The following is a 23,802-nucleotide window of genomic DNA, read 5'->3' on the forward strand; positions in this document are numbered from 1 at the left end:
TAAAAATGCTAGACTTTATACTTCATGTTCCTAAGAAAGAATCACTCTTATTTTATAAGTAAGTTTAGCAAATGTATAAGTAAGTAAAGAACATATTTGAACAGAGGAAAGGGGGCTTCTAGAAATAGGCATTGATAGCAAGAAAGAAGATATAGCTGAAGACTGATAGTGAGAGAAGCTGAAAAACTAGACTATATCCCCAAGAACTCTGAAAGCATAATACTCAGAATTGTTTAGGTAAAGATATCTTGTTCACTTTATTAAGAGTACCAATATAGTAACTTGATCATAATAGATTCATCTTGTCAATAAAATATTAAATTCAATATAGTCCTCATTTTTTAAAATTTGCATTTTTATTATATAATTTATATATTTTTATTGTAGAAGGATTAGAAAATACAGATGAAATGAGATAAAATAACAATTTCTTAAAATATCATAGCCAGAGATATCCACTGTTTCCGTTTTGGAAGAGCTATACAATATAAATGCAAATGTAAATATAAATATATATGTTTGTGTTTTATCAAAAGGGACTATGCTTTACTTTTTTAAATCTTTACTTACTATGCTGTGAGCATATTTTTAAATATTCTTTCATTATAAAAGTAGAGAAGAATATAATACATTTGAGAATGATTTTCTTCTAGAAAGGACAAAAACAAACAAACCACTTCTTTGATGCTTTAAGGAAAAAATACATAGTAATCCAGAAAATTCTTTTATGTGCATCAGTTCATTTCTTAATGACACTGTATCAATGAGGCACTACTGTACTTTAGTTATCTTCATGTCATAGAGCTCTCATTATTCTCCTCTATTTAGATTAAACATTCTAAAGTAAGCATTTTTTTTTAAAGAAAGGATCAAGAATAAGAATGATGATTTAAAGATGTTTTGAAAGGAAAATAAGGTATATCCTCTGGCTGGAGCTAATGTGGTTTAAAGCCATCTGCTTCTTTCACTTGAAATCCAGTTAGCTTTGTATCTATCAGCCTACTTAATTCAGGGGGAGGAACAGGACCAGCTTCCAAAAGCTGTGTTTTCTTTTGCTATTTCGTTTGGCAAATATTTATTGAATGGCTACTTTATGCAGAGTCCTGAGTTAGGTGTTCATTTAATGTAAAGAGGCATAAGATGTGTCCTCTGTACTCAGAGAAGTCTTGTCTAGTGATGGAAATAAACCAACAAACAGCTAATTACAATTCAGTATAGAGTCCCTAGATGGTGCAAATGGTTAACATGATTGGCTGCTAACTGAAAAGTTAGTAGTTTGAGTCCACCCAGAGATGCCTCTGAAGAAAGGTGTGGCAATCTACTTCCATGAAACCAGCCATCGAAAACCCTATGGAGCACAGTTCTACTCTGACATGCGTGGGGTTGTCATAAGTTAGAGTTGACTCCATGGCGACTGGTACTGGTGCTGGTATGGTAAGTGCACGAAGAGCAGTGAACTTAAGGGGCTATAGGAGCATGTGGGAATAGAGATACCTGAGTGGAAAGCAGAGTGAGAGTGAGCCAAAATAAATAAATGTGAGGGGAGGGAAAGGAAGCTGATAAACTATGTTTCAGCTAGAAGGGGCTGCTTGTGCAGGGGGGCTATAAAACAAGCATAGTGTGTTCGGGGTCATGGGAATTAGGATGGGAAGTGGGAAGAAATGAGGCTTGAGAAGTTGCCATGGTCAGTGAGGCCTTGTGTGTCATGCTGAGGAGTTGGGATTTTATCCTGGAGAAAAGAAGAGTCTTTGGACATATATTAAGTGGAATTAGGAGAATAGAGGTAGTTTAGAGAAATCATTCTGGCAGCTCTGTGAAGAGACCCTAAGGAGAGGAGAGGAGGAAGTTGAATTGATTAACTTGCTGACTGTTGGGTGAGAGAGGCAAGGGAGTGAGTGGGGAAAAGGATGACATTGTTATTTCTGACTTAGGTGACCAGGTGCATGGTGGTATCTTCTCCAAGGTGAGAATGCTCAGTAGAAAACAGATTTGAGGACTTGAACTGAGAGAAATCACTGGACTAAGAACAATAGATTTGGTAGTTGTCTGCTTATACAGGTATGAAACCAGGGAAGGGGTTACGATCTCATAGGTAATATCTGTGGATTCAGAGGGAGTCTTGGAGACCATCATTGTCTAAGGGATTGGTGTAGAGTAGTGGTTAAGGGTCCCGGTTTTGCCCTCTGGGTTCAAATCCTAGTTCCAACACTTTACATATGCATATATATATATATATATATATATATATATATTTTAATATACTAACTCATTTATGGTTCACAACCACACTATGACTCAAATATGTGTTAACTCCATGTTATGAACGAAGAAACTGAAGGACAGAGAGACTCTAAGTAGCTTGCTCTAGTAAGTGGAGAACACTTTTTCAAGAGGTTGGACTAAAGTGGAAGAGTTAGGATGGTAGTCAGTGCGAGACATAGGGTTGAGGGAGTCTTTGTGGTTGTTGGAAAGTGTAGGTGAATCTGAAGCATTTCTTACGTATTTATGTGAGGAAAAAGCCAGCCCAGGGGAGAGAACTAGGAGTAGAATTGAAAGATCCCCTCCTTTATTCATCAGATACCCTTAGTACATCCTGTGTCTGGCACTGAGCCATAAGGTTGAGTAAACCCTCAAGGAACTTACAGTCTGAGACTGTGAGGGAGGGAGATGGTCATAACTGTTCCTTCCTTGCGTACTGGCTGACCTTGAAGTACAAACTTTGGGGAGGGACCGTGCCTCCTTGTGGCTGTGACCAACTTTAGAACCAAATTTAATCTATTCCATTTTTATTGTTAGCTCATGAATATTAAAATTTTTTGAAGTTTTTAATATTGTTTGGGGTAATATAGAAGGAGACACTAACATTTCTTAGTAGGGTGGTTCCTGAACAAGTCAGGGGAGAATTGAATCTTATGTGAAGGTTTTTTAGCAATTATTTGAGTGGAGTATGTAGTGACTAGAGGAAATTTAGCTTTGTTGATGTGCTTTTGAATTCTGAAAAACTTGAAAGATGCTGTGAAAATGCTCTGTGCTGTGTTTGTTAGGAAATGGGATTGTCCAACAGAGCATGGCCAATGCCTGGGACAAATCCACTTTTGACCTACTCAGGCAATCATGGGCACAGGTCGGGGATGGGGAGGGTTTGGGGCCAACCTGCCAGGCAGGTGCCCCGTGCTTGTTCGACCCCTCCGTGCGTGCTCACCTTAGAATTAAGATTTCTTAGCAAGCAGCCTTTGTGCCTAGTTTAGCATTACTACTGTCAAAGAAAAGAAACTTGGAATGTTTCTCTAAAACAATGCCATGTTGGGTTACTACGATTTGGCTTTGGTTTAATTTTTCTCAGTGGTCAGAGAGTATTGTTTCCATCCAGAATATCCTTCCTATATGTCCTTCAAATGACTGATTTATGGGTTGCTATGGGAACTGGATTATCAAATTTTGAAAATTAGTATATTTTAGGTCCCTGGGTATTGCAACCTGCTGTTGTGTTTGTGTGTGTGTGTTTTCTTCCATTTTGGTAAGGAAGGAATAGAATCTTTTTCATTTATTGTTATCAAACAAAGTGAAACATATGCCTTTGTCAGGTGAATTGTGGAGTGCGTGATGTAACACTTCATTCTCTCATTCATTCACATTTGTTTGTCTTCATTGTCCCATTCCCATAGACACACCATAACTAAAATGCTGAGAAAGTGTGCTTGATGTAATGACAGCTCTCTTCACTTTCCTTTTTTTCCTCTATTAATTAAAAATGGACAGTTTTGCCACTATCACAAGATAAGTAGGTTCTTGTTAACTGATGTATGTATCACACTTTATGGGAACTTTGAATGGTTTGATTATATTTTTAATAGTTAAACTTTTCCTCCTCTGGGATATTGTCTGTATGTATGCAGGGGTGGTGGATACCAGCTTCCCTGAGCTCCTCATGAAACAATGCAAGACCCTGTTTGCTTCCAAATCCCAGAGTCACTGGTCAACTCTCTAAGGATGAGGATACTTTGCATTTCCTTGTTATTGCCTCTTCCTGCCCTTACTACCAAGGGACACTGTGTCCAGTAATTACAGGGAACTTTGGGCTTCCCCTACTTTGATCCTTAGAGTGTATTCTTTCCTTCACAGTCAGACTCCTTATATTGCCTCCTCCCTCCTCCCCCTTTATAGTCTTCCTTATCTGAGGATGAATGTCTTGTTACATTTTCTCTTAGAGAGATAGAAGCACCAAACTCTACTGAATATGCCCTCCATCTTGTACCTTTTATGCATTTTAAGTGTGGCCAAAGGGCTATTTTTCTGTAGTGGTTGCTATGTTTTGCCCATTTAGATCCTAGCCAGTAGCTGCCTTACTCTTCAGAAGTTGCCACCTACATTTCAGCTTTCAGAACCCTGAGTAACTCATGTTCCATATAAATTAGTCCTTTGTCTTTCAAAATACTTAGGTTGAAAACCTTAAAATCACGGACTCCTGTCTTTATTTTGTACACCATATCCAAACCTGTGAGCTCTACCTTTCAGATATATCCAGACTTTGACCACTGTTTACCTTACTACTAGCCTTGTTCCAAGCCATCATCACCTCCTACCTGGATTATTGATATTGCCTCTTAACTGGTCTTCCTGTTCATACCCTTGTCTCTTTTCTCTACCCTGCCCCTGGAGTGATTCTGTTAAAAATATAAGTCAGATCAAGTCACTCCTCTACATAGAACTTGCCATTGATTCTCACTTCACTCAGGTTAAAAGCTAGTATCCTGACTGTATTCTGCAAAACCTGTGTGATCAAGCCTCACCCAATCTCCCTGAACTCATCTCTGACCACTCTCTTCTGTGTTCACCCTGTGCTGGGCACACTGGGCTCCTGTCAAGGAATTCTGTCCCAGGGCTTTGGAACTTGCTGTTCCTTCACCTAGAATGCTTTTCCCCTAGATATGTGCTCACTCCCTCACCTCATTCAGGTCTTTGCTCAGACTTTCTCAGTGAAGCTTCCAACTCCCCAAGATCTCAACCAACCTTTCCTTCTTCTTTTATTTTTTCCATAGCACTTAATGGTGATCTCAAATACTCTCTATCTTGCTTATTTTATTTATTTATTGTCTATTTCCTGCATTAGAATGTAAGCTGCATGAGGGCAGGACATTTTGTCCATTTTGTTCACTGTGGTCTCCCTAACATTTGGAAAATTACCTAGCATGTAGTAGTTGCTAATACATATTTGTTGAATAAATAAATGAATTAAATCTTGCTCTATTGTTTTGCATATTCTCCACAATAGTATCTATTTCCTTTGGAAATAGTTCCTCTATGGTCATTCAAGTGTTGTTGACATATTAATCCCCAAATAGCAGACATCACTGCTAACCCCAGTCACTAGAATACAAAAGATAAATAAGAAGCAGGATCTGTCCACAGAGAGCTCACATTTGAAGAAGGAGACAGGCAGTCGCAGTAAGTAACTGTGTGAAGTGCTGTGGTAGAGGTGAGCTTGGGTGGCTTTGAAGGGAAGGTACGCACATTTAGCCTATATCGGTGATATTCCAGGCACTGTGCTACTTGCTCACCGTTGCTCTCCGGTTTACTGATGAGAAAACAGCTTCAGTGAGGTAGCTCGAATTTCCCAAGACTGTATAACTTGCGAATGAGAATGTGAAGACTGGCTTTTTTCTGGTCCTAAAGCCCATGCTATGAAAGAGGCTACTCAGCCTCCTTTAACTCTGTTTGCTTCTTTCCTGGAAATCCTAGATGCAAGTAACCAAACCAAACCAAACCAAACCAAACCCACTGCCACTGAGTCAATTCCAACTTAGCGACCATATGGGACAGAGTAGAATTGCCCCGTAGGGTTTCCACAGCTGTTAATCTTTACAGAAGCAGACTGCCACATCTTTCTCCCACAGAGCAGCTGGTGAGTTCTAACTGCTGACCTTTAGGTTAGCAGTTGAGTGCTTAACCACTGCAATGCTAGGGCTTCTGCAAGTAACAAAGCATGAATTTATGGAAACTTAAGCTTGAAGGGCTTTGCCTTTAAGAAGAGAAGAGATTGTGCAAATTCATATAACTACTTCTAATTATTAAATATTCTGAAGTAGTGTGCAGTGCCATCATGAATGAGGACATTAGAGACTCATCCTTCAAGGGTCCTTGTCTTTGTGAAGCCTTCTGTGACCTCCAAAGTTTAAATGCTTTCTTTTCTGTATGTCTGTAGTACTCGTGTGCATATTTATTTATTACCAGATTTTTCTATAAATGTCTGTTTATTTAGATATCTCCTTTGTCAGATGGAGGACACCTTGAAAGCAAAGCTTTTGACTTGATTATCCCTGTGCCCAGTGATTTCAAAAATGTTTGTTGAGGAAATAAATCCATAGAAAACATCTATAAATCCCTGGTAAGCATCTACTACATGGAAGAAACTGTGACCTCTCTTAACTTCAGCTAATATTGCAGGAGTTGGAGAGAAAGGCAAGTTGTATAATATTTGTTAACCATCGTTCATAGCTGGACAGTAACAAAATGTAGGAAAAATTGATCTCTAAAGTGGAAATGCTAATGACGTTTGGAGAAGGTCAAAGAAACATGAATCATAATAAGAATGCATAGATTATTTTATAATTTACCAATTGCTTTCACAAACATTATTTAATTTTCACAAAACTCAGTGAGGTATAATCCCATTTTACAGATGAAGAATTTTCAGAAAGGTTAGGATAACTGTACATTTAACAAAGTTAACACATTTAAATTATGGAACCTACACAGAAACCAAAGGTTTTCTCGTTCCAAATTCTGGGTATTTTCCACTGTATCAACTTCTTTCCAGAATACTGGACTTTTATGCCATTAAGAATATGTAGGACTCTGATTTATGTTCTTCATTCATGGCATTTGCAGTTTTACTTATTAGTTAGATCAGTTGTATATTCTATTTGTTTCAAAACTTTTTTTTTTCCTATTCCAAAATGCTTGGTTTATTATTTAATAAGACCCTAAAATGCATGTTAAATCACATTTTATATTTTACTCATCTTTGATCTGTAAAATGGGATTATACCTCTCTACTTCACTGAGTAGCTTGACATGCTTTATAATAGATAAACTCATACAAAATCCAGATAGGCACAAATATTTTATAAATTTCAAAAAATGATTTTCTGTTCATTTTTTGACTTCTGTTTTGCAGCTCATGACCTTTCAAAGATTTGTGGTTAAAAGCAGAATAACACATTCTCAATGCTGTGTGCCCAAGAAGCTATTATTAGTATGAAATTTATATATGACAGAAGATAGATATAATCTTTGCAGATAAATACTAGTAATATGAAGCAGCAGATATTAATATGAAAAATGACAGCTTCTTTAAAAATAACTGAGTGAACTTTTGACTTAAAGTTAATGCAACATGCCTGCAGGGGTAGTAAAGGATAAATAGGAAGTCATGATTCACACCTTCATACTTAAAACATCTAAGTCTGATTTCCCTCCACCATGATCAATTTCACTGATTATAGTTTTTTTTTTGCATCTCAACCAAGTTTCCAGACAATTTAGAGTAGTTACATAATCAATCTGTGTATATTTGCTGATTGATTGCATTATCACAAACCACAATGGAAGTTGTTGTCATAAAGGTCTTGCTTAAATAACATACAAGCTGCCATGGATAAACGTCTCATAGTTGAATTTTAGCTGAATACACTGGAGTGCAGTTTTTCATTTCATGTTGATTGGAAGCCTAGTGATTACAGGTAGGGACAAAAATAGCTCTCCAGGGAAATTCCATCTGTACTGTGTATGTGCAAGTATGTTTATCTGTGAAGCAAGGGTGAGAGTGTTGGGAAGGTTCATGAAGTAACTATTGATCTGGCATCTGGAATTCAGTCAAGATAAATTTTGAAGAATATAGGTGCCTCTGTAAAGATTACGGAATGACATAAACTGAAATATTGGTTACAGATCATGGTAATTAGTGTTGTTGTTGTTAGGTGCCGTTGAGTCGGTTCTGACTCATAGGGACCCTATGTACTACAGAACAAAATACTGCCTGTATAATACTGGCTTAATCAGACACCCTCAATTAGTAAGGACAGAGCTAGATTTCTACTTTGTTTTCTTGTTAAATGAGAAGAGCAGTATTCATGCCCTTTCCCAGTTAGTATTCCTTTTCTAGGAAGTTCTTCTAATCTAAAGGAATAGTCCAAAACATGGAGAAAACTGCATGAAGATGTCCGTAACAACTTTATCTGTAAAAAGAAGAGATTGAAAGCAGCCTTATAGGACATGATGCACCCACTTGATAGAATTTTGTGCAGGCATTGATAGTTCTGGTTATGAAGTCTTAGCAACATGGACACTGATTTGATATGATGATAAACCCACCTAGCCACTGCCATTGAGTTTATTCCGACTCATAGCGACCATGTACGACAGAGTAGAACTACCCCATAGGGTTTCCAAGGCTGTAAATCTTTACAGAAGCAGACTGCCACATCTTTCTCCCGCAGGCTGCTGGTGGGTTTGAACTGCTGACCTCTTGGTTAGCAGCCGAGTGCTTAACCACTACCCTACCAGGGCTTCTCATATGAAGATAGGTGACATATTATTTTATGCAAATAAAATTGTATATAATGTTATAATTTTGTCATGTTTATTTGAAAATAGATTTATAGAAAAATAGTAATCATTTGATTATTATTAACATTTTAGAGATAGGGAAACCAAGGCTCATAGCAGTTAAGTAACTCAACAGCTAATTAGTGACAGAGGCTGGGCCTGATCCCAAGGATGTCTGCCTCTCAAGACCATGCCTTGAATATTACACTAAAATTGTAATATTTATACTTAAATTATAAATATATATTATAGTGAAAATTAAGGAGAAATCCAGAATGGCTCTATGAAAACCTTTTTCTTCAGCTTTATTTGTTCAACGTTAATATTCTTTCCATCTTAACTTTTTCCTGTACTTCTCCATTGGTTGTTGCCTTTCTTTCCCCCTATATTCACTTTCAGTCAAAAAGAATCATATTACTACTAAGACTCAAATTTGGCAAATAATCAAATCACTGCTTCACCCAGCCTCCCCTGCTGTTCCTGACTGCTCTTCCTCTCCAGCCTTGGCCATTCTTGCTTCTTTCCACCTCTCTTAAGTTATTTCTTCTCCGTTGAGACAACTGGAAATAGGCAAGAGAATGTCCAGTCCTCCTTTGGGGGTGACACTCATTGACTTCATGTATTTAAATCTGAGCAATTGAAATTTTTTACTCTTGCTCTTTGACTCTTGTTTAATAACTTTTATTTCTTGAAGGCAATGACTTTGTGGAGCAAGTGTTAACTGTTTCTGGAGGATTTATACTAATTTGGCCCTCTCAAAGTTTTAAGCAGAAAGACTGTTTGCACCAGCCTCCCAGAAGTAGTAGGTAGAGGTTGAAGATGCTGGCATCTATCTTGTGTTTTTAATTAACATGTTTGTTTTTAGGGTGTCTTTTCTTCTCTGACATTTCTCCCTCTGGACTCAGCAAGTTTTTGAATCGCTGGTTCTCCTGCTGGGAGAACATCCTTTGAGAGAGGCCCTAGAGATGTTAAGAGACTCTGGAGATCTCAAGAGATGTTAATTAGTAGAAGTAAATAAATGGCCTGTTTATTCATATGCGCATTTTAATGCTGTCCTTTTCTTTTTTAAATTAAGAAGTAGAAAATGTGCTTGTGCTTAAATGTAGTGTAAAGTTTCCTGTATTCCTTTGGGTGCTTTTGTATTTTCCCTCGTTGCAAAATATATGTTCAAAAGAATTGTATCTCTTGAGAATGTCCCTCTTCCATTTTATTACCTTTTATTGCTATCCCTACCCCCACTCCCCCAACAAAATGGCATATGAATTATAATAATATTTTATAATCTGCTATAGTAACCATACTTACTTACTCTCAAAAACTGCACGGACTGGAATTAAAGAAACAGAGGCTCAGGAAGTGCCCATTATTTGCATAAAGCTTTTCATACAAAGGTATAAAAATCAGAGTGACAGAGCAGGAAGGGACCTTTAGAATGTCTTCCCCATTCTTATCTTCCAGAAGCCTCATACTGAGACTGCTCAAGAAAATGAAATACTGCCCTATTTTTTTAAAAATAATCTTTATTGAGGAATAATTCACATAAAATACAATTCACCAATTTTAAGTAGGCATTACAATGATTATTTTTCCCATTCTCTCTCCTCTTATCCCCTAGTAACTACCAGTCTTCTTTTGTCTTGATGGATGTACCTATTCCAGAAATTTCATGTAAGTAGGAGCAAACAATATTTGTCCTTTTGTGTCTGGTTTAATTCACTTAGCATAATGTTTTCAGGATTCATCCATGTGGCGGCATATACCAAAATTTCATTTTTCTTTATGGCTGAATAATACAGCATTGTGTATATATCCCACAATTCATTTATCCATTCATATATTGATGGACACTTGAGTTGTTTCCAGCTTTTAGCTATTGTGAATAATGCTGCAAGGAAAACTGGTGTACATGTGCTTTTTAGAGTCGCTGCTTTCAGTTTTTTGAGTACACACCTAAGAGTGTAATTGCTGGGTCATATGTTATTCTTATGTTTAACTTTTTTAGAAACTGCCAAACTGTTTTCCACAGTGACTATACCATTTTACATTCCCTCAGCAGTATGCAAGTGTTCTGATTTCTCTACATCTTAGAGAACACTTCTTTTTTTTAAATAATAGCCATCCTAGTGAGTGTGAAGTGGTATCTCACTGTGGTTTGGATCTACATTTCCCTGCTGTCTAATGATGTTAAGCATCTTTTCATGTACTTGGCCATTTGCGTATCTTCTCCAAGAAACATCTATACATGTCTTTTGCCCATTTCTTAATTGTGTTGTTAGTCTTTTTGTTGTTCAGTTTTATGAGTTCTTTATAAATTCTGGACATTAAACCTTTATATGGCATATGGTTTCCAGATATTTTCTCCCATTTTGTTGATTGTCTCTTCACTTTCTTGCTAACATCCCTGAAGGAACAAAAGTTTGTAATTCTAATGAAGTCCAGTTTAAATTTTCTCTTGTTGCTAATGCTTTTTGGTGTCACATCTAAAAATCCATTGCCCAAAAGAAGGTCTTAAAACTATACTCCTATGATTTCTTCTAAAAGTTTTATGGTTTTAGTTCTTATATTTATATCGGTGATCCATTTTGACTTATTTATTGTATATAGTGCGAGGTATTGGTCTAGCTTCATTTGTTTTGCCATTGAATAGATATAGAACCTTGATCAAAAATCAGTTGGCTGTAAATGTATGCGTTTATTTTTAGATTCTCAATTCTATTCCATTGATCTACATGTTGATTGTTCTACCATTACCACACTTGTTATTACTGTAGTTTTGTAATATATTTTAGAATCAGGAAATAGGAGTCCTCTTACTTTATTCTTTTTTTCAAGATTGTTTTGTCTATTCAGGGCCCCTTACAATTCCATATGAATATAAGGATCAGCTTTTCCAATTTTGTGGAGAAGACTGTTGGAATTTTAAGAGGAACCGTATTGTGTCTGTAGATCACTTTGGGTGGAATTCACGTCTTAACAATATTAAGTTTAGCAGTCCATGAAGCCATTATAATTGTTTTCAAAACTTCTTCTGGTATCCTCCTTCTAAAAGGTAATAGTCATTCTATTGGTCCTCTGTTATTAGTTGTGACTTAATCTCTTGCATCAAAAATCAAGCTTGTTATTTTCTATCCTCAAGAGAAGCAATATAGAGGCGGGGCCAAGACGGAGAAGTAGTCGGACACTTCTGGTGGTCCCTCTTACAACAAAGACCAGAAAAAACAAGTGAATCACTTATATATGACAATCTAGGAATCCTGAACATCAAAGGCAAAGTTGAGGAATCGGACTGAGTGGCAGGGGGAGGGAGAGATGGTTCAGAAGCAGTGAGGAGTTGTCAGACCTGACCTGGCGGGAGCCAGAGCCCTTCAGGCCGGATCAGCTCCTAGTGAGCGGTGAGGCAAGCATCGATGCTTGGGAGGCATTTTCCACATTGGAAGAGACCCAGCGGCAGAGAGTCTACTTGGCCATCCAGAACCAGTGAGAAGCAGCCCTTGACTGGCGAAAGATAAGTACTTGTGTCTGGCTTACTGTGCGGATCAAAAACACCCCGCTTTGGGAAAAACCTCTCTCCCATTTACCTCCGCACTCCCTGCTCTGTACTGGGTTCAGGACAGCTTCAGTGACTGCCAAGTTCCCTGGGCCGGAAGTAGGACCCATCATGCACCCTGAGCCATTCTCCTGCCCTTGGAGAGGGAACAAATTAACAAACTGGGAAAAACATAATCTGCTGGCTCCTGTAAGCCAAGAACTCAGGGTAGGCACAGCTCCTTTGCCTAGGCACAGGCATAAAGACACAGACTTTGAGTGCCTTTCCGCCTACATAGACGTGTGTGCACCCATTTCAACAGCGTAGGCCCTCATTACCACAGTACAACAGGGTATATACTTGAAGTGTAACTTCCACTGTTTAAGCTGTGAAGTGGCAGGTTCCTGATATTTGACACTGCTCTGCCCATTAAGCAGGGTCTTAACCTAACCACATCAGGGGCCTGAGGACTGGTGGCTCCACCCATGCCACCTAACCACCTGCAACAAGGGCCCATGAATAAGAGATGCCCCCCAGTGCTTACAGCCAGCAGCACTGGGTGCTCATAGTCTGGCTGCAAAACCCACCACCCATGTGCTCTAGGGAACAGGGACATGCTTTCCCCCTGGACACTCAGGGGTGGCTGTTGGCCCCCTGCCTTGCTCAGCATATGTCCCCCTGCTGCAGTGGGATTCCTGTGCCTACACCAGTAACCCATGCCTGTCTAGGACTATAGGTGAGAGCCTGCACCACACATTTGGTGGCCAATTACCTGGATGCCTGAGCTGATTCCATACAGGAGGAGTGGGCGGACTCCTGGGCTCACATACTGAGTGGCAGGTCTGGCCACCTGGTGGCAGGACATTGGAGCTTCAGGGGTGCCGATGATCAGGCTAGCTCACATGAGCACTCTACTTGGGCATATCAAAACAAAATGAAACGAAGCTAGGACACAGTAAGCAAACAAAATAAATACATATAATAATTTATTAATGGCTCGGAGACAACAGTCAATATCAAATCACATAAAGAGGCAGACCATGATGACTTCAGCAAGCTCCCAAAATAAAGAATCAAGAAATTTCCAGAGGAAGAGAATTTCCTGGAATTATTGGAGCAGAATACAAAAGATTAATATACAGAATTCTTCAAGAGATCAGGAAGGAAATTAGGCAGAATGCAGACCTTGCAATACAGGAACTTAGGATGATTAGAGAAGAGCATAATGACAAATTTAACAGACTGCAAGAATCCATAGAGGACAGCAATCAGAAATCTAGAAGATTAACAATAAAATTTCAGAATTAGACAACTCAATAGAAAGTCATAGGAGCAGAATTGAAGCAGTGGAGGTCAGAATTAGTGAGATTGATAATAAAGCACTTGACACCAACTTATTTGAGGAAAAATGAGATAAAAGGATAAAAAAATGAAGCAACTCTAAGAATTATGTGGGACTGTATCAAGAGGAATAACCTATGAGTGATTGGAGTACCAGAACGTGGGGGACAACAGAAAATACAGAGATAATTGTTGAAGACTTGTTTGCAGAAAACTTCCCTGATACCATGAAATATGAGAAAATATCCAGGATGCTCATCGAATCCCACATAAGGCAGATCTCAAAAGAAAGTCACCAAGACGTATTATAATCAAACTTGCCAAAACCAAAGATAGAGAATTTTAAGAGCGGCTAGGGATAAACGAAAAGTTATCTACAAAGGAGAGTCAATAAGAATAAGCTCGGACTACTCAGCAGAAATCATGCAGGCAAGAAGACAGTGGGATAACATATATAAAGCCTTGAAGGAAAAAAATTTCCAGCCAAGAATTATATATCCAGCAAAACTCTCTCTCAAATATGATGGCAAAATTAGGGCATTTCCAGAGAAACAGAAGTTAAGGGAATTTGCGAAAACCAAACCAAAATTACAAGAAATACTAAAGGGAGTCCTCCAGTTAGAAAATCAATAACATCAGATAACAACCCAAGACTAGAATACTGGACAGAGCAACCAGATACCAGCCCAGATAGGGAAGTCTCAAAAATGAATCAAAGCTAAAACATTGAAAATCGGGAAACAGAGATAGCAATATGTAAAAGATGACAACATTAAAACAAAAAAGAGGGACTGAAAAATGTAGACATAGATTTTCCATATGGAGAGGAAGTCAAGGCAATATAAGGAAATAAAAGACTGGTTTAAACTTAGAAAAATAGGGGTAAATATTAAGGTAACCACAAAGGAAACTAACAATCCTACACATCAAAATAAAAAACAAGAAAAATATAAAGACTCAGCAAATACAGAATAAACAACAATGTAAAAGATGGAAAGAAAATACATAAAGAAAAATGACTCAGCACAGAAAGTTAAATGGAACAAAGAAACTGTTAGCAACACACACAAAAAAGACATCAAAATGACAGCACTAAACTCATACCTATTAATAATTACGCTGAATGTAAATGGAGTAAATGCACCAATAAAGAGACAGAGAGTGGCAGAATGGATTAAAAAAAACATGATCCGTCTATATGCTGCCTACAAGAGACACACCTTAGACTTAAAGACACAAACAAACTAAAACTCAAAGGATGGAAAAAAATATATCAAGCAAACAACACTCAAAAAGAGCAGGAGTGGCAATATTAAACTCTGACAAAATAGACTTTAAAGTAAAGTCCACCACAAAGGGTAAGGAAGGACACTATATAATGATTAAAGGGTCATTACACAAGGAGGACATAACTATAATAAATATTTACGCACCCAATGACAGGGCTCCAAAATACATAAAACAAACTCTAAGAGCATTAAAAAGAGAGATACTCATCTGCACAGTAATAACAGGAGACTTCAACACACCACTTTCGATGAAGGACAGAACATCCAGAAAGAAGCTCAACAAAGACACGGAAGAGCTAAGTGCTACAGTCAACCAACTTGATCTCACAGACATATACCGAACACTCCACCCAACAGCAGCCAAGTATACTTTCTTTTCCAATGCACATGGAACATTCTCCAGAATAGACCACATATTAGGCCATAAAGCAAGCCTTAACAAAATCCAAAACGTTGAAATATTACAAAGCATCTTTTCTGACCATAAAGCCATAAAAGTAGAAATCAATAACAGAGTAAGGAAGAAAAATGGAACACATGGAAACTGAGCAACACCTTGCTCCAAAACTACTGGATTGTAGAAGAAATTAAGGATGGAATAAAGAAATTCATAGAATCAAATGAGAATGAAAACACATCCTACCAGAACATTTGGGACACAGCAAAAGCAGTGCTCAGAGGTCAGTCTATAGCAATAAATGCACACATCCAAATAGAATAAAGGGCCGAAATCAAAACATTAACCCTACAACTGGAACAAGTAGAAAGAGAGCAGCAAAAGAAGCCTACAGGCGCCGGAAGGAAGGATATAATAAGAATTAGAGTGGAATTAAATAGAGAATAGAAAATAACTGAAAGAGTTAACAACACCAAAAGCTGGTTCTTTGAAAAGATCAACAAAATTGATAAACCACTGGCCAAACTGACAAAAGAAAAACTGGAGAGGAAGCAAATAACCCATATAAGAAATGAGATGGGTGATATCACAACAGACCTGGCTGAAATTAAAAGAATCATAACAGAATACTATGAAAAATTGTACTCTAACAATTTGAAAACTTAGAGGAAATGGACAAATTTCTAGAAACTCACTACCTACCTAAACTAACACAATCAGAGGTAGAACAATGAAATGAACCCATAACAAAAGAAGAGATTGAAAAGGTAATTTAAAAACTCCCAACCAAAAAAACCCTGGCCTGGATGGTTTCACTGGAGAATTCTACCAAACTTACAGAGAAGAGTTAACACCACTACTGCTAAAGGTATTTCAGAGCATAGAAAAGATGGAATACTCCCAAATTCATTCTATGAAGCCAGCATAACACTGATACCAAAACCAGATAGAGACACCACACAAAAAGAAAATTACAGACCAATATCCCTCATGAACATCAATGCAAAAATCCTTAACAAATTCTAGCCAATATAATTCAGCAACATATCAAAAAAATAATCCCCATAATCAACTGGGATTTATACCAGGTATGCAGGGATGGTTCAATGTTAGAAAAACAATCAATTTGTAATCCATCACATAAATAAAACAAAAGACAAGAACCATATGATCTTATCAATCAATGCAGAAGAGTTATTTGACAAAGTCCCAACACCCATTCATGAAAAAAATTCTCAACAAAATAGGAATAGAAGGGAAATTCTTCAACATAATAAAGGACATTTATACAAAGTCAACATCATCCTAAGTGGAAAGAGTTTGAAAGCATTCCTCTTGAGAACAGGAACCAGACAAGGATGCCCTTTATCACCACTCTTATTCAACATCATGCTGGAGGTACTTGCCAGAGCAGTTAGGCTAGAAAAAGAAATAAAGGGCATCCACATTGGTAGGGAAGAAGTCAAAGTATATCTATTTGCAGATGATATGATCTTATACACAGAAAACCCCAAAGAATTCACAAGAAAATGACTGGAACTAATAGAAGATTTCAGCAAAGTATCAGGATACAAGATAAACATACAAAAATCAGTTGGATTTCTCTTCAACAAAGAGAATTTCGAAGAGGAAATCACCAAGTCAATACCATTTACAATAGCCCCCAAGAAGATAAAATACTTAGGAATAAATCTAACCAGAGATGTAAAAGACCTATACAATGAAAACTACAAGACACTACTGCAAGAAACCAAAAGAGACCTACATAAGTGGAAAACATACTTTGCTCATGGATAGGTAGACTCAACATTGTGAAATGGTCTATTCTACCCAAAGCGATCTGCAGATACAATGCAATCCTGATCCAAATTCCAACGGCATTTTTTTAATGAGATGGAGAAACAAATCACCAACTTCATATGGAAAGGAAAGAGGCCTTGGATAAGTAAAGCATTACTGAAGAAGAAGAACAAAGTGGGAGGCCTCACACTACTTGATTTTAGAACCTATTATACTGCCACGGTAGTCAAAACAGCCTGGTACTGGTACAACAACAGATACATAGACCAACTGAGAATCCAGACACAAATTCATCCACCTATGAGCAGCTGGTATTTGAAAAAGGTCCAAAGTCCGTTAATTGGGCAAAAGACAGTCTCTTTAACAAATGGTGCTGGCATAACTGGATATCCATCTGCAAAAAACTGAAACAAGACCCATACCTCACACCATGCACAAAAACTAACTCAAAATGGATCAAAGACCTAAATATGAAATAAAAAACGATAAACATCATGGAAGAAAATATAGGGACAATGCTAGGAGCCCTAATACGTGGCATAAACAGAATACGAACCATAAGTAACAATGGACAAACATCAGAAAAGAAACTAAATACACGAGAGCTTCTGAAAATCAAACACTTATGCTCATCAAAAGACTTCACCAAAAGAATAAGAAGACAACCTACAGACTAGGAAAAAAATTTTGGCCATGACAATTCCGATCAGCATCTAATCTGTGAAATTTACAAGATACTATAAAACCTCAACAACAAAAAGACAAATAACCCAATTAAAAAATGTGCATAGGATACAGATAGGCACTGGCCAAAGAAGACATTCAGGCGGCTAATAGACACATAAAGAAATGCTCATGATCATTAGCCATTAGACAAATGCAAATCAGAACCACAATGAGATACCATCTCATGCCAGCAAGGCTAGCATTAATCCAAAAAATACAAAACATAAATGTTGAAGAGGTTGTGGAGAGACTGGAACACTTACACACTGTTGGTGGGAATGTAAAATGGTACAACCACTTTGGAAATCGATTTGCCGCTTCCTTAAAAACCTAGAAATAGAATTAGCGTATGATCCAGTAATCCCACTCCTTGGAATATATGCTAGAGAAATAAGAGCCATCACACGAATAAATGTATGCACACCCATGTTCGTTGCAGCACTGTTCATGATAGCAAAAAGATGGAAACAACCTAGGTGCCCATCAACGGACGAATGGATAAACAAATTGTGGTATATTCACACAATGGAGTACTATGCAGCAGTAAAGAATATTGATGAATCTGTGAAACATCTTATAACATGGAGGAATCTGGAAGATATTATGCTGAGTGAATTCAGTCAGTTACAAAAGGACATATATTGTATAAGACCACTGTTACAAGAATTCAAGAAAAGGTTTAAACACAGAAGAAAACATTCTTTGATGGTTATGAGGCTGGGGAGGGAGAGGGTTATTCGCTAACTAAATAGTAGACAGGAATTAGATGAAGGGAAGGACAGCACATACTACAGGGGAAGTCAGCACAACTGGACTAAACCAAAGCTAAGAAGTTTCCTGAATACAACCAAACACTTCAAGGGGCAGAGTAACAGGGGCGGGGGTCTGGGGACCATGCTTTCAGCAGACATCTAGGTCAATTGGCATAACAAAGTTTATTAAGAAAATGTTCTGCATCCTACTTTGGTGAGTGGCGTCTGGGGTCTTAATGGCTAGTGAGTGGCCATCTAAGATGCATCAATTGGTCCCAACCCACCTGGTGTAAAGGAGAATGCAGAACACCAAAGATACAAGGAAGGTATTAGCCCAAGAGACATAAAGGGCCGTATGAACCAGAGACTTCCTCATCCTGAGACCATAAGAACTAGATGGTGCAGGGCTACCTGCCCTGACAGGGAACACAACAGAGAGTCCCTGATGGAGCAGGAGAAAAGTGGGGTGCAGAACTCAAATTCTAGTAAAAAGACCAGACTGAATGGTCTGACTGAGACTGGAGGAACCCCAGAAAGTATGACCCCTGGACTCTCTGTCAACCCAGAACTAAAACAATTCCTGAGGCCAACTTTTCAGACAAAGATTAGATTGGACTATGGGACATAAAATGATACTCGTGAAGAGTGTACTTTTTAGCTCAAGTCGCTACATGAGACTAAATGGGCAGCTCCTCTCCAGAGGTGAGATGCGAAGGCAGAGAGGGTTAGGAGCTGGTTGAATGGATATGGGAAATCAGGGATGGAAAGGAGGAGTATGCTGTCACAGTATAGTGAGAGCAATTAGGGTCACATAACAATATATATATAAATTTTTTATGAGAGACTAACTCGAATTGTAAACTTTCACTTAAAGTACAACAATAAAAAAAAATTGAATGAAAAAGAAATAAAGGGGAGCAATATAAAATAGTAGAGCCAGACCACCTGGGTTCAAGTCATGGGTTTGTCATTTACTATCTGTGTGACACTGGGTAAGATATTCAACTTAACTAAGCGATAGTATTTTCACTTCTAAAATTGCATAATAATTGTTGTGAGATATTACATGTAGAATACTTAGAACATGCCTAGTATATAGTAAGAACTAAACCATTGTTACTAGGTTAGGCATATCAGTTTACTAATAAAAGAGGAAAATGATTTGTAGACTAGAAAAGGTACAACAATAGTTGAGAAGTAATTAAATCTCAAGATGTCAGGAGACATCTAATTGAGGTTTCCAGTCCTAGATTAACTACATCCCAGATTACTAAAATAATGTGCATATGTGGAAATGGAACTATTTTTGGTGATCTTTTTGAAGTTAGGCAAGAAATAAATGTTATATTCAAAACACATCCAACAAACCTAATGATATCCTTGTGTACTTGATGGAGCAATATGGTTTAATTATAACACGGTTAGCTGGATTTTCAGATTTTGGACTAATACAATTACAGTGTTAGTTAATGGGTCATGGTAGTTTGATTATAAAAATTTTATTCCCTCAATTATTTGAGGGAGTTTACAATAAGAATATGAGGCATTGGTGGTTCAGTGGTAGATTTCTCGACTTCTATACAGGAAACCAGGGTTTGATTCTCAGCCAGGGCACCTCATGCACAGCCACTACGCATCTGTCACTGGAGGCTTGCGTGTTGCTATGATGCTAAACAGGTTTCAGTGGAGCTTCCAGACTAAGACAAACTAGGAAGAAAAACCTGGCAATCTACTTCCGAAAATCAGCCAGTAAAAACCCTGTGTATCACAACAATCTGATCCACAGTTGATGATGGAATCAGTATTTCATTCCATTGTACATGGGGTCACCATGAGTCAGGAGCCTACTCCATGGCAGCTAACAACAACAATAAGAGTACCTTTAATGAAAGCAATGTTAATAAAAATAGGAAATTAGCACTATAGAGCTACAGAATGCAAGAATCAGAGTGCAAGTGTGTAAACCTAAGAGCTAACATATATTATTCAACATCAGATTGAGTCCTTAGGTTCTTGACAGCCAAAATGATAAGAGAGATATGACTAGTTGTATGACTATATTATCCAAAAGAAGAAAATAAATCAGTTCTTCAAGAGTAAATTTTTCCTAGTACCGATTTTTAAAATATATTTATCACATGGGACCATAAATAATGAATATTGATATAAAAGTTTACAAGAATATATTTCGAAAAAAATGCTGTTTTTTAGAGCACACTTAGGAAAAAAGTCTAACGATCATCATTAAGTGTCAGTTCAGCAAAGGTATTGTTTTGAAAGGCTAAGCTAATATAGTTCATGTATATGAACTTCATGTGTTTGACTTGAACTAAAGAGTAATTTAGAGAACCTAAAGTAATAGCTTGCTTCTGTATCCTTCCAACAATGTTCTGTAAAGTCATTCTCTCAGCAGAGGAGCTGGGCAACAGGTTCTAGTTAGATAAGGGATTACTGTTGTTGTTGTTGTTATTTGCTATCGAGTAGACTCCGACTTGTGCTAACCTCGTATATTAAGAGAATGAAACATTGCTGAGTCCTGAGCCATCTTCATGATCATTGGTATGCTTGAGTCCATTGTTGCAGCTATTGTGTCAATCTGTCTCATTGAGGAAAATCCGCGATGAGATGGATTGACACAATAGCTGATAAAGGATGTTGTTGTTGTTGTTATATGCTGTCAGTTGGTTCTGACTCATAGCGACTCTATAGGACAGAGTAGAACTGTCCCATAGGTTTTCCAAGGAACGGCTGGTGGTTTGGTTAGCAGCCCAGCTCTTAACTATTGCGCCACCAGGTTCCATACAAATATTCTACTTTGGGAGTTTAATAGGACCAGTATGCTTTAGAAATCAGTTAGGAAGCTAGTAAATTTGACCTCCCATTAGGAAACCATAAAGTGTTTCTACACCATATTTTCTGCAGCTCTCTGCGGTACATTAGGGTGTCTTGGGGCACTTGGAAGGGAGGGAAGAGGAAAACTTGAAAGATAAGATTGCACAGCTCAGCTTTACTTATTTTTATATGCTGGGATTTTGCAGAAGACTTTATGTGACAAATAGTAATAAGAGATTATTTTGATTAAAAATATTGGGAAATTATTACCATATTGCTTGATTGTAGTGTATAGGATTGTTATGAGTTGGCATTGACTCGATGGCAACGGGTTTGGTTTTTTGGGTTTGGTAGTGATTTTGGTATCATTACATATCATGTCAATAAAAAAGTCACGATAAACTCTTGTAGATTGGTTACTTTAACAAGAACTTTTTCTGAAGGTATAGCCAAATACATTAGTTGTATTGTGTACCGCCTGGGAGGGGTGTGGAAGTAAGCAAACAAACAAATATCAACTGCCTATTGAACAAAATCTCAAAGATACAGATTTTGGTTTTAGGGTAATTAATACTAATCCATAATCCATTATTTTTTAGTTTGGCTAGAAAACAGAACAGGTTATATATTGAGGCTAATCTAGGATAATGATAATAAAATCATATGTCAGTGTGCAGGAGAATATTTTTCTAATTTCTATGGCAACAGAGAATTTAATTCGTCTCATTGTTTAAGGCACACTTAATACACTAAAACATAGCCATGCTCCACAGCAGTAGAGATTATTTGTTCTGTTTGAATAACCCTGATTCTTCCAGTGTATAAAAATCCAAGTTTTGCATAAGTATAATTAGGTGTCCATTTTGGTATCAGTCGGTGTAGGTCATAGTTATTTCCTGTTCTTACGGTTAAGGGAAATTCAAGGTTGATAAAAAACTATCTTTAACCTGTTTTGAAATGACAGAATATAGATAAATAGAACGATAATAAAAGATGCAAGGAATGTATTATTCTTGCTAATTTCTCCATAAGGTATAGCATGATACCAATCAATAGAGCAATATCCAGATTTGTTTATCCAGTAGAGGCCCAGTGCATGGGAACTACAAAAACTTATGAGTCTTGAAAAAACCATTATTGGCTCCAAAATGCAAAAAGGTATTTAAAAAATTTAAAAGTCTAAGTGTTTTTTAAATGTCTATAAAATATAATTTTCTTCAAATTCCAAAGTTGTAAATTTACTATCCATAAAAATTTCATTATTCTTGAAAATAGTTTGTAGGATTGATATTTTCACTTTGCAAGAATTTCATTGACTGTACCATGATTGCTGAGAAATCATAATTAGTCATAGAGACTCAGACAATATTAGAAGCAAAATTATTTTTTAAAAACTCCAATTTTTTTAGCACCAAAAATCATTTACTATGAAATGAGAGTGCATTTTAAAGCAGGCCTACAAAGTCATAAAACTAGCCCTGAGACTAACCGTACATGAAGTCTACTTCTCATGTACAGTATTAGACTGAGAACTTACATATAGTTTGCTTAGAAATAACATTTTCATTTCTATCATCTGTGGATGTAACATACTACTTGGATGTCTAAGGACAACTCAAAATGAACATATCCAAAACCGTCTTTACTTGTTCCAGTCACTCCCTACTCCTACCTCAGCAGATTTCTTCCTTACTGAGCCTTTCCAAAGTCAGTAAACATTGCTGTGTCTCCCCAGTCTCAAGCTAAAATTCTAGGAATCGTTTATGATTTCTCTCAGCAAGTCCTGTTGATTCTCTCTCCAAAACATTCCTGATTCATTCACCCTTCAAGTTTCCACTGCGACCAACTTTAGTGTGAAGTTTAGCAACAGCTTCCTAAGTCTCCATATTTCCATTCCCTGCCCCCTCCAAAATTCATTCTTATAGAGTAACCAAAGTGATACTTGAAAAAAATAAATTATGTCACCTCTTTGCTTAAAATACTTGAATGGCTTCTCATGGCTTCTTAAGATCAACATGATCTATTTCCCATCTGACTGTGATCTCAGCTCATACTCCATTCCCTTATCACCACATTCCAGCCACTCTGTTTTTCTCCATGGACCTTAGAGATACTGAGTTCTCACCTGACTTATGTGTTTCACACTTGTCATTCCCTCTGTCAGGATTGCTCTTCCCTATGGTCTTGGCATGGCTGGCTTTCTCATTCTGGTCTCAGTTCAAATATCATTACCTCTGAAAAGCCGTTCCTGACTACCCAATCTACGTGATCACTCCCCACCGCAACTTCCAGGATTATGGCATTATACTGAGTTATTTGCTTCTTAGTGTTCATCACTATCTAACATCATCTTATTTGTTACTTGTTTATTTTCCTTCTTCAAAAGTGTACCATTTTTAAAATACCACAAGCAATGTGTCAGATTGCCCCAAATTGTTGATTTTTTTCTTTATATTTTATTGTACTTCAGGTGAAGGCTTACAGAACAAATAGTTTCTCATGAAACAGTAGTACGCATGTTGTTTTATGACA

General features: G+C 37.4%; 1 protein-coding gene across 1 annotated transcript in view; it reads left to right on the plus strand.

The window, feature by feature from the left end:
* Window positions 1-1,407: 1,407 nt before the first annotated feature.
* The window catches only part of LOC101341596 (EGF-like and EMI domain-containing protein 1), a 749,998-nt gene continuing 727,603 nt past the window's right edge, over window positions 1,408-23,802 (plus strand). The window contains 1 exon segment of the mRNA XM_023737953.1: window positions 1,408-1,434. Within this exon segment, the coding sequence (XP_023593721.1) occupies window positions 1,408-1,434 (27 nt within the window).

The sequence above is a fragment of the Trichechus manatus genome, unplaced genomic scaffold, assembly GCF_000243295.1.
Source record: "Trichechus manatus latirostris isolate Lorelei unplaced genomic scaffold, TriManLat1.0 scaffold00110, whole genome shotgun sequence".
Lineage (NCBI taxonomy): Eukaryota > Metazoa > Chordata > Mammalia > Sirenia > Trichechidae > Trichechus > Trichechus manatus.